Consider the following 14,920-nt stretch of genomic DNA (forward strand, 5'->3'; position numbering starts at 1 on the left):
TTTTCCTTTCTGTTTTGTTTTTCCTGAATCTTGTTTGACCAACATATCTGTCTCATTCCACTTTCATTTTGTAATTGCCTTGCTGATCTGCTCACTTTTCTTCTGTATTCCCATTCCACTCTCTGTGGCAAGAGGACAGATAGATGCAATTTTAAAATAAACACTATCCGATTGCTTTGACCAATTTTATTAAAACAAGAATTAAACAAGCACAACACTGAACATCTACATTTAAGTTATATTAAAGATGGCTTGTTTTAAATACACTGTGAATATTGAACAGAGGGACCAACCAGGAGAAACCTGTATATGTGGACGGAGATAGCAGAAGTTGAAGATTGTCTTCTAAGACCTAGAGTGATACAGGAATAAGTCCTAATACCTGGAAATAAGTTAGTATGCTGTGCTTAACACTAGTTATTATATTTTCAGTTTTTTTTCAAATGAAACATTAAGTCAGTTTCTTAAACGTACTAACCCAATGCAACACCTCAGGAAGTCAGATAATGGTTGAAACCAGATAATATAAAGGCTTAAGGCTAAGCTTCTCCTCTATGGTTTCATCGCCACAACCAACAACCACAATTTGTAGTTGCCTCCAGACGTTTGCCTCCACAAGTGGAAAATTACATGGAATTTAGACCCAGTACCAATACAACAACAGGAAAAGAGATGCAGGTGGTCTCAAAGCCTGGTCAACAGTGACCATTTGTTTATTTTTCTACTTAAACATAACCATCGCTTTTACTCAACACATGGTATGCATGCCACAGAGCTCAGCTCTTTTCAAGCATTTCTTTGAAAGCATTTTATTCATTGCAACAAACTGCTACAACTACGTCATCCAGCCATCTAGATTCCCATTGGCTCACTGGCAAGCCAGCTTTCGTTATGCCTCACAAAAACAAAAAAAACTCCCAAGACAGGACTATAACACTGTATGGTTGAAAAGAATAAGACAAAGCTTAAAATGAACCCATCAGAGAAAGTCGACAAAAATGACTACAACTGTCTACCTCACTTATTTCTCTTCTCCTTCCTCGCCCCCTTCTCCTCTTCTATTCTATATCTCTCTTTCCAAAATATCCCAAGAAGTGGCCACTGTGGGATGCTTAAAAAGTGAGGGCTTTTCAATATGATGTTCATTTAGGTCACTTTCAGTGCGGGTGCGGTGCGGCAGGGTGACTCTCAGGGGCAGACACAGGTGGACAGGAATGGGATTTAATGCTGTTATGTTTTCTGAGGGCATTGTCAAAGTCCAGCTGCTGGCTGTTGATAGTGATCTCCATGCAGCCGTGGTAGAAGGCCGTCACAGGGGTGGCAGGTAATGGGACATCTTCTAAAAGAGAGGGAGAGTGAGAATGAGAATAAGAATAATGAGAGATGATGATTTATAAAGCCATTTCAAATATCCAGGTTATAACATGCTACACGAACACATTCACAGGTCAAAGAGAGATTAAACTGCATTCATGTGGTTTAGTTTAACAAAATGGACCATCATACTGGATGGAGATGAGTCAAACTTCTGACATAGTTAACAATATCTAAACAATCTTACAATGACATTTCAAATGTTGTAGTCCACATCGGGAGGGAATTACTTGGCTGAAGTTATATTGTGTTATACCTATTGCAACCAATCTGAACAAGAGGGAGGAAAGCATTCCAATATTGGGTTGTCTGTTGCTTGTTGCTTTTTGATTCCCAGAAAAAGTGAAATACCTCCAAAACTATTTGTCATGAAACGGCTTTTGGCTGCATTTCAACAACTTTGAACACTTACAGTTTTAATCTAGTGCCATCATCTGGTCAAAAATGTAAACTGTGCAGTATTTATATTTATTTTACCGGCAGTAAGACATTTCTCAACATTGATGTTGCTCGATGTCAAACCGGAGGAAACCTTTAGCTGTATTGCCCACTTGTTCGATGTTATGTTAGAAAAGTAATCAAAATTAAATCAAATGTAATAAATTGCATTACTTTGATTAGGTAATCAAATACAAACATTACTTATTTCATTGTTAACCAGTTAACAAATATTCTGTAGCCTATTGAATTTGAAAACTTACCTTCCCAACACTGGTTAGTAATGTTACTGAGAGTATGAGAGCACAATGACATAAGCATTTATCTAAAAGCCCCATGGCGCCTGAGTGCAGCCTCATTTAGCTGCTGGGGAGAAAAGCCTGCAGTAGTGCTTTTTCAGCACAATTGAGAGGATATTCCTTTGTTACTTTGCTTTGTTCTTCTTTTCTTCTATAAGGAAATCTCTGAGAAAGCTTTCTTAGAAATATATGCAGACTTGTTTGTATTTTTACTGTAAGATTGTAGCGAGAAGCCACAATGGCCCTTTAATTGTGACCATATATATCTAAAACCTGAAGTTCTTAGTTCTTCTGCCACTTCAACGAACCTGGTATCCCACCAACGTATGTACTGACGGGGTCCTGCATGGTGCTGTTGAGGCGCTGCAGAGCCTCCAGCAGGGCACCAGACTTCATGTAGGTAACAGTGGAGGAGTTGGCTGTCAGCTGGATGTCTGTTGGAGTCACGTTCAGCTGCAGCGTCAACCGGTCGGGGTAACACAACATCAGTGAGTCCAGCGTTGCCACAGAGACGCCGTACAAGAACACTTGCAGGTTCTGTAGCAGGTAGGTCAAAAACATCGGCATGTTTAGTCATGGGTGCTCGTGCTCCTATATGTTTGTGAAGACATACACAGATGTGTGATTTTACAACTAAAGTGTAAATGAACTCACAGCATCATCTTCTCTCTGTGTTACCACGGCGACCGACAGTGGGACTGTGTTGTTTTGGACGAGAGCAAAGATGATCCCTGTGCTGCTGGATGGACGAATACTCATCCTTAAATCCACACTCCAGCTGCCAGAATCACCTAGTTGCGCGCGCACACACACACACACACACACACACACACACACACACACACACACACACACACACACACACACACACACACACACACACACACACACACACACACACACACACACACACACACACACACACACACACACACACATCTCTTTTGTCAGGTTGGACTTTGAAGAACATTGAGCATTTCCAAGTTTCCGAGTGAATTGACGGATCTTAAAGTATGTTTACTAAGTTTTGTGAATTTCTTTGAAAATTCAAAATCACATGGTCCCCTAGAGAAATCGTCACCTTGTAACAGGATTTCCCATCAGTGTAGATGTTACATGTCATTTTTTGAAGCAATAAATACATGTGCCTATGGACTGCATATAACTACATTTGTACCTGCAAAATTGCGCTGTGGCTGCTTAAAGGTGGGGTCGGTAATTTTGGAGAAACCAGCTCGAGTGCGCTAGAATTACAAAATACACAGCCGGAACAAATCTGCCACTTCCTTACAGAGGCCCTCCTCCAACACACACGAACGCGCACATGACTAATGAGGGCACGAGATAAGTTTGTGCACAGATGGAAGGCTGACAGGCAGGTAGGCCATCCATTTATTTTAGCCGGGCCGGTTCAGATGATTGGTCATGCTTTTTACAGCACTACGGCTTCCACAGATGACATTTTTTTATGGATTCTTTGTCAAAGCACGTAAGATATTCATTGCTATTGGGATATTAAGAGCATTCCATGGAATATAACAAAAAGTGTATCTCGAGCCGGTTTCTCAAACGTACCTACCCCACCTTTAATGCTCCTAAAATATAAGATTGATAAAGTATAACTTAACTTACTCACTGTAGTCAATGTTGAATTGTGCCAGTCCTGCCCCTGTGAAGAAAGACCCTCGTTCCACATACACAAAGCAATGTTTACTCTCCTTCTCCTGGATGACCTCCTTTACCCCAGACGCTCCCTGGTTCATCAGGTTCCAGCCCCGGATGCAGCCGTCAAGGCGAGGGTTGATCTGGTGGATCAATGGATACACACTGAGTATAACACTGTCTCAGAGCAGGTCTGATGTAAACCCTGGTATATTGATTTCAATATGTTATTAAAGGGAAATTATGTAACATATCTGTGTTAAAATGTCTCAAACCGATAAACGAAATTGTCTAATTGTGAACTTACAAATGTCTTTCAGACCTAGAGAAATCTGAACTCAAGAGAAAAATCTGTTTTATTTGGTTGCCTCTAATGTTGTATGGCCTTTGGGCATGTGTCAGTGATGTGGTTGTCTGCTAGAAGCTGTAGTAAAGTAACAGTGTGGCTTCAGTGAGGCTTATAACTTCCAGTCATAAGCTACATTTTCACAATACACTTTTTAACATTTCTCAATTTTTTTTAAACTTTATATATACAAGGATGAAGGATTTTAGTCAAAAGACGTTAACAGCAGCAGAACAGCATTGTGGAAACACTGATTTTTATCATGAAACGGCTACCAGGATTTTTTCTTCTGGAAAGGAATAGACCTCTGCTGATAATTTGGCTACGGAACAATGATCGATGATGGAGTCCTGACATGCAAAAACAGATTGCAATGCCAAACTTTCAAAACTTCACCGTGCCACCAAACTTGTGTTTTGTATTGCTTTGATGGAGAGAACTAGTGTAGTCGGAAACATATTGTGTGTTTAAGTAAGGTCGATTAGATGTGGTCACAAGAGAAAGGGCCCATGTTTGCTGTGTGATTCATTGTGTGTGGGTTTGTGTGTGTGTGTGTGTGTGTGTGTGTGTGTGTGTGTGTGTGTGTGTGTGTGTGTGTGTGTGTGTGTGTGTGTGTGTGTGTGTGTGTGTGTGTGTGTGTGTGTGTGTGTGTGTGTGTGTGTGTGTGTGTGTGTTAGGCGCTCTCCTTACAGGTTTGATGACGTTGTCAGTGCGGTTGGGCAGACCAGCGATGTAAACCTTGGTCTCCAGTTTGCCGTTAACTGAAGTGAAGAGACGGTCAGGGCTGTTGATGCTCATCACAGCTTCCTTGCTGATCTTCACACTGATGCTGCTATTCAGTTCATCCACAGAGATCTGCATGTTTCACACAGTTTGTATCATTATAACTCTCTTACTGTACAATCTAAAGAGATAAGCACCAGAGCAAACAGTTAGACGCAACACACACCACTTTCCGTAAATTCTGTTTATCGATTAGGCACTTTAACTATGAAAAGCTCTACTACTGATCCACTAAAAGCTCTTTCTTACCACATGCCACTGTCCATCATTGATGGCCTTTCCTCCGCTGGTGACTTTGAAGGTGTGCTGGTTTTTGAACTGGACTTCAATGCGTCCGCCTCTTAGTCCCAACATAAACCACGAGTCCTGCGAGGACTCGGCATACAGCATCACTCCCTCAGGGTCAAATGTGCGGAAATCAAACTCTGCTGCGAACCTGCCAAGAACATGAGGACATAAATAAGAGTTTAGAGAGAATGTAAAATGTACAATGTTGCAGCCCACTCACTTTCTAGGCATTTCCTGACTTCGTAATTTTCAGTAATGGAATTTACATAAAATATGTTTATTATAGTTCAAATGGGCTGAAATGGAACCTTGAGCTGCATCTTACAAACATCTAAATCCCAGCATCTCAATTATTAAAAACATTCTACTTCTATCCTCATACTAAATGGGGCAAATATCACTTCTTACTTCATTTTTAAAAAGTACACTACATTATGTGTGTGTTTTTGGTAGCCCCTCACTTGGTGTTCTCTGGCAGACGGAAGCGCAGATAGATGACAGGAAGTCCTGCGAACTGCTCCCCCAGGTATAGCATCTCAGGGTGTCTGTGGTCATACAGATCCACACAAACAGGGATACTCTCACAGTACCGCTGACCCTCGGCCAGACGAAGACCCTGACGACCATCACAGTGGCACGCATAGCTGCCCATTGTGTTGATACAAGTCCCGTCACACACATTTAACAGGCACTCATCAATATCTGCAAAAAAAAGGAAGAGAAAGACATATGAGCAGTGATCATTTGTACATTGGCTTTGGTAGCTTTGTTGATTTGTGGACTTTCTGACAAAATGGCTCTTGGTAAGAAGATAGGAACAACAGATAGAAGTCTCACCGTTACAAGTTTTTGATGTGAAGTTGTATTTGAAACCCAGAGGACAGCTGCACTCATACATGCCCGGCGTGTTGACACATTTAGCCGGTGCTTCACAGATCCTGGGGTACATCAGGCATTCATCGATATCTGGAAAAGAGTGACAATGGGAGTATTTGCGGCATTTTTCAATATTTCTGGCCATTCCGTGAATAAAAACAAAAAACATTTAATTAATTAATTGCAAATGTGTTTGATTTGCAACTAACTTGTATGCTCCAACAAAAAAAAAATGTATATCAGTGTTTGCTTGAAACTTCATCAATCCTTGTATGGTCTCCCTAATCATAGCAGCCCATCGAAAAGTAGAGGTCAGAATAAGTTTACCAAAATGACTCAGACCATGTTTGTGAAGACTTTGTACTCAACAAGCCCCAACGTGATGTCCCCAAACAAAAATGGACGGATGGAAATGGGCCAACAATGGGAAAACAAGCATCTACAATCTATAAGCAAGTATAACAGCTCAGAGATGTGATACTGGTGGGATTTTTACAGAAAAAAAGGATGGACCCTCTTTTCTGATGTTAAAAGCCTTTTTTCATTCAGTTGCATAAGAGGTCACCTCAGGTCAGCTTTAGAAATAAGAAATTCAGGCCCTGAGGACGACAGCTGGACAGAAGGGGGGTTTTATTATGAAGTGCGTAGGGTTCCACTGTCCATAATAAAAAATGTAAAGGAAGTTATCAAAAGGAAGGGGAAGGAACATGTGTTTGCTCAGCTGCTTAGTAGCACTATATGTCCCTCCTCCATAAGGACAGTAAAAACTGCTGGGTGTCTACATATGTGACATAAGAGCAACAATTACACAAACAAACACGCACACACTTTACTTTTCTGTCCTTTGGTTTGATTGAAAAAAAATGAATGGTTCATAACATTATTACAGTTTAGGAGCACAAATTGCATCATAAATGAATGGAGACTTACCCCTGCAGTAGACCTTGTCAATGAGGAAGTAGCCATCTTCACACATGCAGCGGAAACTACCGGGTATGTTGTAACATTTTTGGTTGCATCCCGCAGGAAATTCAGGGTCTGAACACTCATCGATGTCTGTCAAGTGGTCACATAACACAACAACATTTATCGGGAGCAGATATAGATAAAGTGTGTTATGTTTATGTCAGCCAAAAAGCACAGAGACGAGTAAATATTGAGAAGATGAACACAAATATTTAAAACCCTAAATGACGCGTAACAACTCACCGTCTTCACAGCGCTGCCCCTTCCATCCAGGTTTACACTCACAGGTGAAGGTGGCCTGTCCGTCCACGCAGCGCACTGATCCCTCCTTGTAGCATGGAGGCGGTGTGCACTGGTCACTGATCTCTGCGCGCGCACACACACACACACACACACACACACACACACACACACACACACACACACACACACACACACACACACACACACACACACACACACACACACACACACACACACACACACACACACACACACACACACACACACACACACACACACACACACACACACACACACACACACAGTTAATGAAAGCATTGACAAAAAACGTTCACAGGTAGGGAAACCTATATGAGTTTTAAGGACTAACTGACATAAAAATGCATGTTCTACTAAAATGGCCCTCACCCTTCACACATGTGCGAAGGTCTGATGGGATGGCGTCTGAGTTTGGGTTGTTGATGCCGACACGGTGTGAACCCAGGCACGCTGCAACAATTTTTTGATGTGTTATTAGAACAGATAACTGCAAATTAAAGCTGTTATTAAAAAATATTAAGAGAAAAAAGGTGCAGACTTACCAACATATTTGGGGTAGAAGTATTCCTGGAGAAAAAGAGATTTAAAATTCACATTTATTTGACAAAAAGGAATGAAATATAAAGAAAGTAGGTTGCAGCCAGCTCTGTGCTGTGAAGAAATGCTCTGCTTGAAACAGAAATGTTTATAACTTTCAATTTCTTCTTTCTTATTCCTTTTTAGAGGTCCTTTAGAATACATCTTCAACGATTAAAGTCGCAGAAAAAGAATGGCAAATTATTTAATAATTCAAGGTCATTTTTTATTTAAATGTGTCCGAATATGCTGTTTTAACCCCCTCATTTATGGAAATGGGCTATTTCGTTTTATATAATTTGAAAGTGAATATATTTGGGTTAAAGACTGAAAGAAAACCTTTGGAAACTCTTTTGACTTTGAGAAACTAGGATGGACATGTTTTAATATTTCATGACATAAATCGACCAAAGAAAATGGACCCAGTGCTCCTCTCTCTCACCGTTTCCGGCGTGTTCTCAAAGATCTCCCTGGCCTCCTCCTTGTTGCACAGCTCCTCGATGCACTCCCTCTCCAGGTTGCCCTTCTTACTCTCCTCAAACAGAGAGTTGGCTCTCCGGTGCCTGCTCAGGAACTGCGAGGCTGTGCTATGGCTCAGGACTAGGGAAATATGACAACACACACTCATAAAGATACACATTGTGCAGATAACAAGACACACTGATAAATATACACTTTGTGCAGCTATAACAACACATAGGCCTACTCATTAAAATACACAATCTGCAGCTATATTTCCAATGTCAGTGCTTGCCATCACATCACTCAGAAGTGAACACAGCTGTTTACAGTGCAGTGATACTTTCACTGATTAATACCAGCAGGCAGCTACAATAGGACTGATCCCAGCAGGAATTACTGTCCTCATGACAGATGGTTGATATGGCTGCTGCTTGCATGCACAAAGTTGACTACCTCATTTTTTGAAAAGGCTTGAAATAAAAAATAATTAGGTCATTGCGAAACCGTTACTTCCCAGAAATGACCCCCTAGTTGTTGTTGAGAGCAGCTCATGTTGTGCAAGCGTTGTTTCATAGTAATGAGACATGCCCCCTCACACTTGTTTGTCTGTTAGCTTAAAAAGTTATACCAAATCCTGAACTGGTCCCATCCAGAATGCAATCTGCTGACTGTAAATACACTGCAAAACGCAATTCCGTTAACTGCTTTCCAAGTACGTATGGTTGAAAACTGCACACCGCAAAAGCCCAACAGTCGCATACTTACATCGATAAGCATCGACGAGCGTCACGAGAAATACGAGACACGCCAGGGAATCCCAAAGGTCCCGTTTCTTTCTCCACATAGTTGAGCTGTTCTTCCTGCTAGGCCACGGCTCCGACTAAAGACTGGCCGAGAGCAGGAAAAACCTTATTCTTCCCGAAAGTGTTTCCGTAGAGAGAGGGGGAGAGGAGGAGGCTGCCAGGAGAGCAGAGCAGGCAGCTAGGGAGCGCTGCTAACACACACACACACACACACACACACACACACACACACACACACGCACGCACGCACGCACGCACGCACGCACACACACACACACACTTTGAACAGCTGGGACAGAAGTATTGAATCTGCACTTGCAAACTCTTTCTGCCAATTCATTTTAAGAGGACCTCCATTACAGTTAAATTCAGGTGATTCACTGCACATGACATCTCACAACAAGCCAATGGACAACATTGCATGCATGGGAAAATAGCTTGACATCATTTGGGGGGCATGTTTCTCAAATGTATTGCAGCCTTTGAATTTTCATGGTGGGAAAAAACCCACAGGTGGAAGCAATAACAACACTATTAAAGCCATTTGTTCCAATAAGCTATACCAAGAACATATTTATTATGCTTTAATGTACATCTACTGTATGTACATCAGCTGTTATGTCAACATGTTTTCTGTGAATACGTTTAAGAATAATTCATTCATAAAAGGCAACACCTGGACCCAAACATCAAAACCTTATCTGACTTATTTGATCTAAATAGCTATACTTGTTAAAACAAAATGAAAGTCCTGAGTGGTTTAGTTTATAATTTGAACGACAAATGACACAGACACCATGTTTGCATTAATATTGGTTTCATTTTGTTATTCAGGAAAAAACACATCACATTTTCACCATTCATTCAACTGTTTTATGTACACATAACAGGCTTTTTTAATACTTGAAAATATTTTTACAAAATACACTGTTCTCCCTTATAGTAGGTGTTTATTTGAGGAGGAATTTCACTCCAGAGTTCATAATTTGCGGGGCTTATTGAGGGGTTGTTACTATTATTGCATGCTGAAACACCATTATTGCATAATAAGTCATTCCTTTGTGGGATTCCGGGTAGAGGGTTTGTCGTTATTGTAACTGACATTAACCCCCCCCCCCCAGCCGATGTTTCTGGGAAGGTTTTTTCAGAAATGATAATAAATAGGATACCAAATTAGGGATGAGTGACAGAAATGTTTGGTGGCTTATAATTCAGTCGCAAAATAACACACGCAGTGCTGAGTTTCATAAACCTGAGGAGAGTTAGTAACACTCACCAAAGTTTAGAGGCTACAGCTGCTCTCTTAATGTGTCATCAATGTGAAGAACTGGGTTACATACATAACATGAGTGCAATATATATTGGCAAAGGTTTCTTGAGATGGAACAGTGGTTCTATACAAGAGAAAAGAGGAGATGTCAGGCCAGAGTACTACACTCTTCAGTATAATTACAGGCAGTGATTTTCTCTTTTTAAGAAGTTTTGAAGTGGGACTCTCTCCACCTGTAACACTGGGGTAAATCAATTGGCAATTCAACCCGTCATGTCACTCACATATGCACATGCCGACAAATGCACGCTCACAAACACACACATATATATGCAGAAACGCACACACATCTCAGTCATTCGGTTCAGATACACAGCGAATATTTCTGTATGAAGACAAAGATAGAAAACAGAGTCAAAGTGTTGAGAAACGTCCCTTTAGTTCAGAGATCAACACGTTTGACAAAGAAAAAGATGTCATTGGAATAATTGCTTTACTGTTTTTAAAACAGTATCAGTTTATAAAAAAACATATCTAAACAATGATTTTTTTTGTTTGTTTTTCAAAAAGAGAATTTAAAAAAAGTGATGACTGGCACTGTTTAGGATCCTGTGATCACTAGAGCACACATGAGGCTATTGAACCAGGTACTTTTTTTGTGTAAAATACAAAATGTGTTGTGGTTTGTAGTGACCTGGTCGCACAGAAGTGACTGTGCAGGCTACATACACTGTGACTACAACTATACTTCACATGCACTGGTTTTGGCAAGAGTGAGTGCTGATGAATATCAATGCCAAAGAGAGTGGTTGCCTTTGGGAAGCGTAGAACATAACACGACTGGTTCACAACGATAAATCCCGTACCTTCAACAGATGTTGGGGTGCTGAGCTCTAAGATTCACAGCAGGCAGTTTCTCAGAGGAATGCATATAAATAGACTTTGAAATACAGGGTGCAGCTTTTCCAAAGTAAGACAGAGCTAACTCACTAAACAGAAATTAACATTATTAGGCAGCCAACAGGGCAACACAACCAGTAACACACTATCCATTTCACAATCATAACTTGAGACAAGACTGGTTAAAAAGTTAGTATATCAGTTAATTAGAAGTAAAGCTAAAAGCTGTCCGTGTTGATGAGCTGTGCAAACATATGGTTTATGCTTTGTGATGGATGAAGGGATAGTTTAACTTGAACATTTTACTAACACAGAGTGAAGCAAACATATCGTGTCTGCATGCAGTTTGTGTGTTGAATGAATGCTTATTGTAGCCAAGGCTCAATAAATGGACATCAGGAACAAATATCAGCACCTTCTTGAAAGCAGCAAAATACACTGTCTTTTTATGAAGCTGCAAATCACTTATATGTATCCACCATCAATTTGTGTGCATGTTAACCATGTTCAGGCTACCAACAGGCAACTGGCCAAGATGGAAAATCGTTTCTGGTAAATTAAAGTTATTCATTCCAAAATGTGTTACACTCATTGGCCACTTTATTATGTATAGCTAAAAGCAATCAAATATAACTTTTCTTCCATAAAGACCACTTCCATTATGACTATAACGTTCAGGCTTTGTGACACCATCATGGATATGTTACTAAAGTGATATGAGTGTTATTGAGGTCATAGTAAGTGATGGTGTTGTTCTGGAGTGCATTGTATTCAGAGATGTTTTTTTTTCTTCCAAATCAAATTATGAAACACTTTCATTATATCTAGTCCAGAACAACACCACCATTAACTTCTGCCTTCTATAATAAACAATTATCACTGACAACGTTACACAAATGTAACATCATTAACTGAGTAAAGGTGAATATTTCAAAGAGACACCTGATCTATCTACTTTATTGTCCTATTGTGTCTAATAAAGTGGCCACTGAGTGTATTATGTTTTATTTCTTTCAGTATATATTTTTACTTTTACACAAATGTAAAATTCAAAGATTGTAAACAGGGGCCCACAGCAAACACATTTTTACCATGAGCCTCTGGTGGGTAATATGGCCCTGATATCAACCCAAAACAACGACTAAATGTTGACATGATCTATTTTCTTTGGTCATAGAAGGAGTTTATAACTTAATAGCTATCCAGTGTATTTTGTCCTACTTAAACAAGGGAAGCTTCATTTTGACACCCTTAAGGATAAAAACATAAAAATGATACATGGATTTGTGTACAGGTACAGGTTACTGTTAAACAGGAGCATGACAAGGCTTCAAACGAAACGAGTAAATGTGAACCCTTAACTTCTGTTAGCACGTGGATGATGAGGATACAAAATATGAGATAAAAGTGATTGCTAACATTGACAAAATCATGCTGCTCTTGGCTGTGCTTGGTCCCAACAATCCCTTGTGTGCCCTCGACCTTCACAACCTTCCTGAGGAGGATGGGGACAAAAATTAAACACCACTCAAAAAAGGGAAGAATTACAGTCCTTCCTTACTCCCTTCCTTCTGGAGTGAAATACAACGGAATATTTCAGCATATCAACCATTAAAATAACAAAATAAAAATAGGATAAAATAAGCTTTTGAAAGTGTGCTGCGAGGCTTGTTCATCCATAGATTTGGAGGCGATTAAAGTGCGTACTGGTCACTGCCAAAACTGTCCAGTGAAAACGTTTGTTCTCTCGTCAGATCACAGACAGGAGACCCTAATTTATGTGAGTATGATTATGTCTTCATCGTATCCCTCTTTTCCTCCACAACCCATTCCTTTTCATGCTCATCTGAGGTCTGTTCTCCAGATTTGGAGTGATGCATCTTGAAACATTGGCCAAAAACAAAGTCCATCTGCACAGCACCCTCAGTCTGGTATTGACTTTTAAAAATAACTTTCCTTAAAGCTGATCAAATAAATGTGTCATTTGACACTTGTTTCCAAAACGGCATCACTTGCTTCCGGAAAAGTCTTTAAAAAAGTGATATCTTGCCCTTCAAGGCATGGATACATAACATTGGAAATAAGTGAAATGATCTCACGTTAATTAAAACCTTATTTTAAGGAAACGTTAAGTTTTAAAACTGAATACTTGACAAGGAGCATTGTTAAGATGTTTTGCAGTGAAGACAAATATGCTGGTTCTGGGCATCATAGAAACAGTGTGCAGGGCTAGATGGAGTAGGTGGAGCTCTCGGACTGCTGGCGGATGTAGCACTGAAAACTCTTATCTCCAATCGGATGCTCCCTGAGGACACAAAAAGAAACATGTTTTTGATTTGGTGTCAAGAGGTATGGGGCTGAAAATAGAACAGAAATAACAAAATATCAATGTCAAGATAATCAGGTGCTGGCGGCCAAAACTATGATGCCAATATTGTGTTATTTAAAAAGTGCTTTATATAATCTCTGACACACTTTGTACTTGTTAATAACAGGCCGTTGTGATTGCCCCATCTGCTGGCCCAAAGGGGGAAATTATTGAACTACAGTTTACACTTAACATGTTTTCCACAGTTCTCAGCCTCCATTGAATTTAATTACAAATACAAAACAGTAGTTTGCACAAAAAAGCACGTACTGGCTTCCTATCTTTGTCTTCTTGAACTTGTCGCGTTTGTACTTGGTGTGCTGCTGCTCCAACGTCTGCACGGCGGAAACAATCGCTTTCAGAGTTTTGTATGTCTCCTGGGGGTCATCGATGACAAAGGTGGAGTACTCCTCCAGTTCGGGCCCGTCGTACACAGACTTACTGCCGCAGGCCTCTGCAGGGGAAGACAGCAGAGTGAGGATGAATATGGAAAATATGCAACCTACTCACAAACACTTAAAAACACAAAATCATCTACTAACCTTGCATCTTGATCAGTTTGGTCATGTATGTGCTGAATAAGGAGTAAATCCTCTCTGTCTCCCTGTCTCCATCTACGTCCAGCTGGATGTTTGCTGGAAGGCCTCTGAAAACAGATGCGTACAGGAGGATGAGAGTGTGGAAACACAGGAAAGGAGCACGATGCTGGATGGATTTTTGTCAGCTTTACATACCCGGTACAGGGCGTACACCCTGACGCTGTGTCTGCAGACAGCTTGCAGCAGAGCCAGTGGCCGTTGAGGTAGGCTGAAGGATGGTAGGTGCTCAGGCGTTTGCGGTTACACTGGCTGACTTTGGTCAGGATGTCGATCCAGTCTCGTGCTTCTACGCAATTGTTGGCCTGGATGTAGAGCGCCCGTTCTGGCTGAATAACCTGGAACATCTGGAGGAGGGGAAAAGGGACAGCAAGTGAGGAAAGAACCTAAAAACATGTAGGAATGATTTGGGCCAAATGTGCAAAGCTCTAGAGATGTCATGGCTGTGTGTGGTCCTTACATTTTTCATCTTGAAAGACTCCTCCTCGAGCCTCTCTACAGCCAGAATGTTCTCTATGGGAATGCTGCACAGAGCGCCCTCAGCTGGACATAAAAGGAAATATACATCAAACATGAAAAAAAAGTAAAGGATGTAAGATAAGGTAAAATAAGATAAGATCAAATGTACTTT

General features: G+C 40.6%; 2 protein-coding genes across 2 annotated transcripts in view; both read right to left on the minus strand.

Moving 5' to 3' along the window:
• Nucleotides 1–679: 679 nt before the first annotated feature.
• On the minus strand, nt 680–9,328 carry pros1 (protein S). The gene is made up of 14 exons (XM_079662943.1): nt 9,118–9,328; nt 8,333–8,490; nt 7,857–7,881; nt 7,684–7,764; nt 7,276–7,398; nt 6,997–7,122; nt 6,028–6,156; nt 5,652–5,892; nt 5,152–5,338; nt 4,810–4,974; nt 3,748–3,916; nt 2,766–2,902; nt 2,420–2,648; nt 680–1,339 (listed from the first exon to the last, which is right to left on the minus strand). The coding sequence occupies exons 1-14, from the start codon at nt 9,194–9,196 to the stop codon at nt 1,158–1,160; spliced, it is 2,031 nt and encodes a 676-aa protein (XP_079519069.1). The 5' UTR covers nt 9,197–9,328; the 3' UTR covers nt 680–1,157.
• A 627-nt stretch (nt 9,329–9,955) lies between these two features.
• rasa3 (RAS p21 protein activator 3) overlaps nt 9,956–14,920 on the minus strand; it is a 41,170-nt gene continuing 36,205 nt past the window's right edge. The window contains exons 21-25 of the mRNA XM_079665502.1: nt 14,750–14,832; nt 14,428–14,636; nt 14,236–14,339; nt 13,964–14,147; nt 9,956–13,630 (exon numbers count right to left, since the gene is read on the minus strand). Of these exons, the coding sequence (XP_079521628.1) occupies nt 13,555–13,630; nt 13,964–14,147; nt 14,236–14,339; nt 14,428–14,636; nt 14,750–14,832 (656 nt within the window). The 3' untranslated portion in view covers nt 9,956–13,554. The remainder of the gene's footprint in view (nt 13,631–13,963; nt 14,148–14,235; nt 14,340–14,427; nt 14,637–14,749; nt 14,833–14,920) is intronic.

The sequence above is a fragment of the Notothenia rossii genome (genome assembly GCF_949606895.1).
Source record: "Notothenia rossii genome assembly, chromosome: 2".
In the NCBI taxonomy this organism is placed as follows: Eukaryota; Metazoa; Chordata; class Actinopteri; order Perciformes; family Nototheniidae; genus Notothenia; species Notothenia rossii.

Bases quoted from the DNA above. Each gene is read 5' to 3' on its own strand.
- pros1 (XM_079662943.1), bottom strand. From the start codon at position 9,196: ATGTGGAGAAAGAAACGGGACCTTTGGGATTCCCTGGCGTGTCTCGTA. The intron at 7,399-7,683 runs GTGAGGGCCATT...GTGCGCGCGCAG, and splicing joins CCTTCGCACATGTGTGAAGG to AGATCAGTGACCAGTGCACA. The intron at 5,339-5,651 runs GTGAGGGGCTAC...TGTTCTTGGCAG, and splicing joins CGTCTGCCAGAGAACACCAA to GTTCGCAGCAGAGTTTGATT.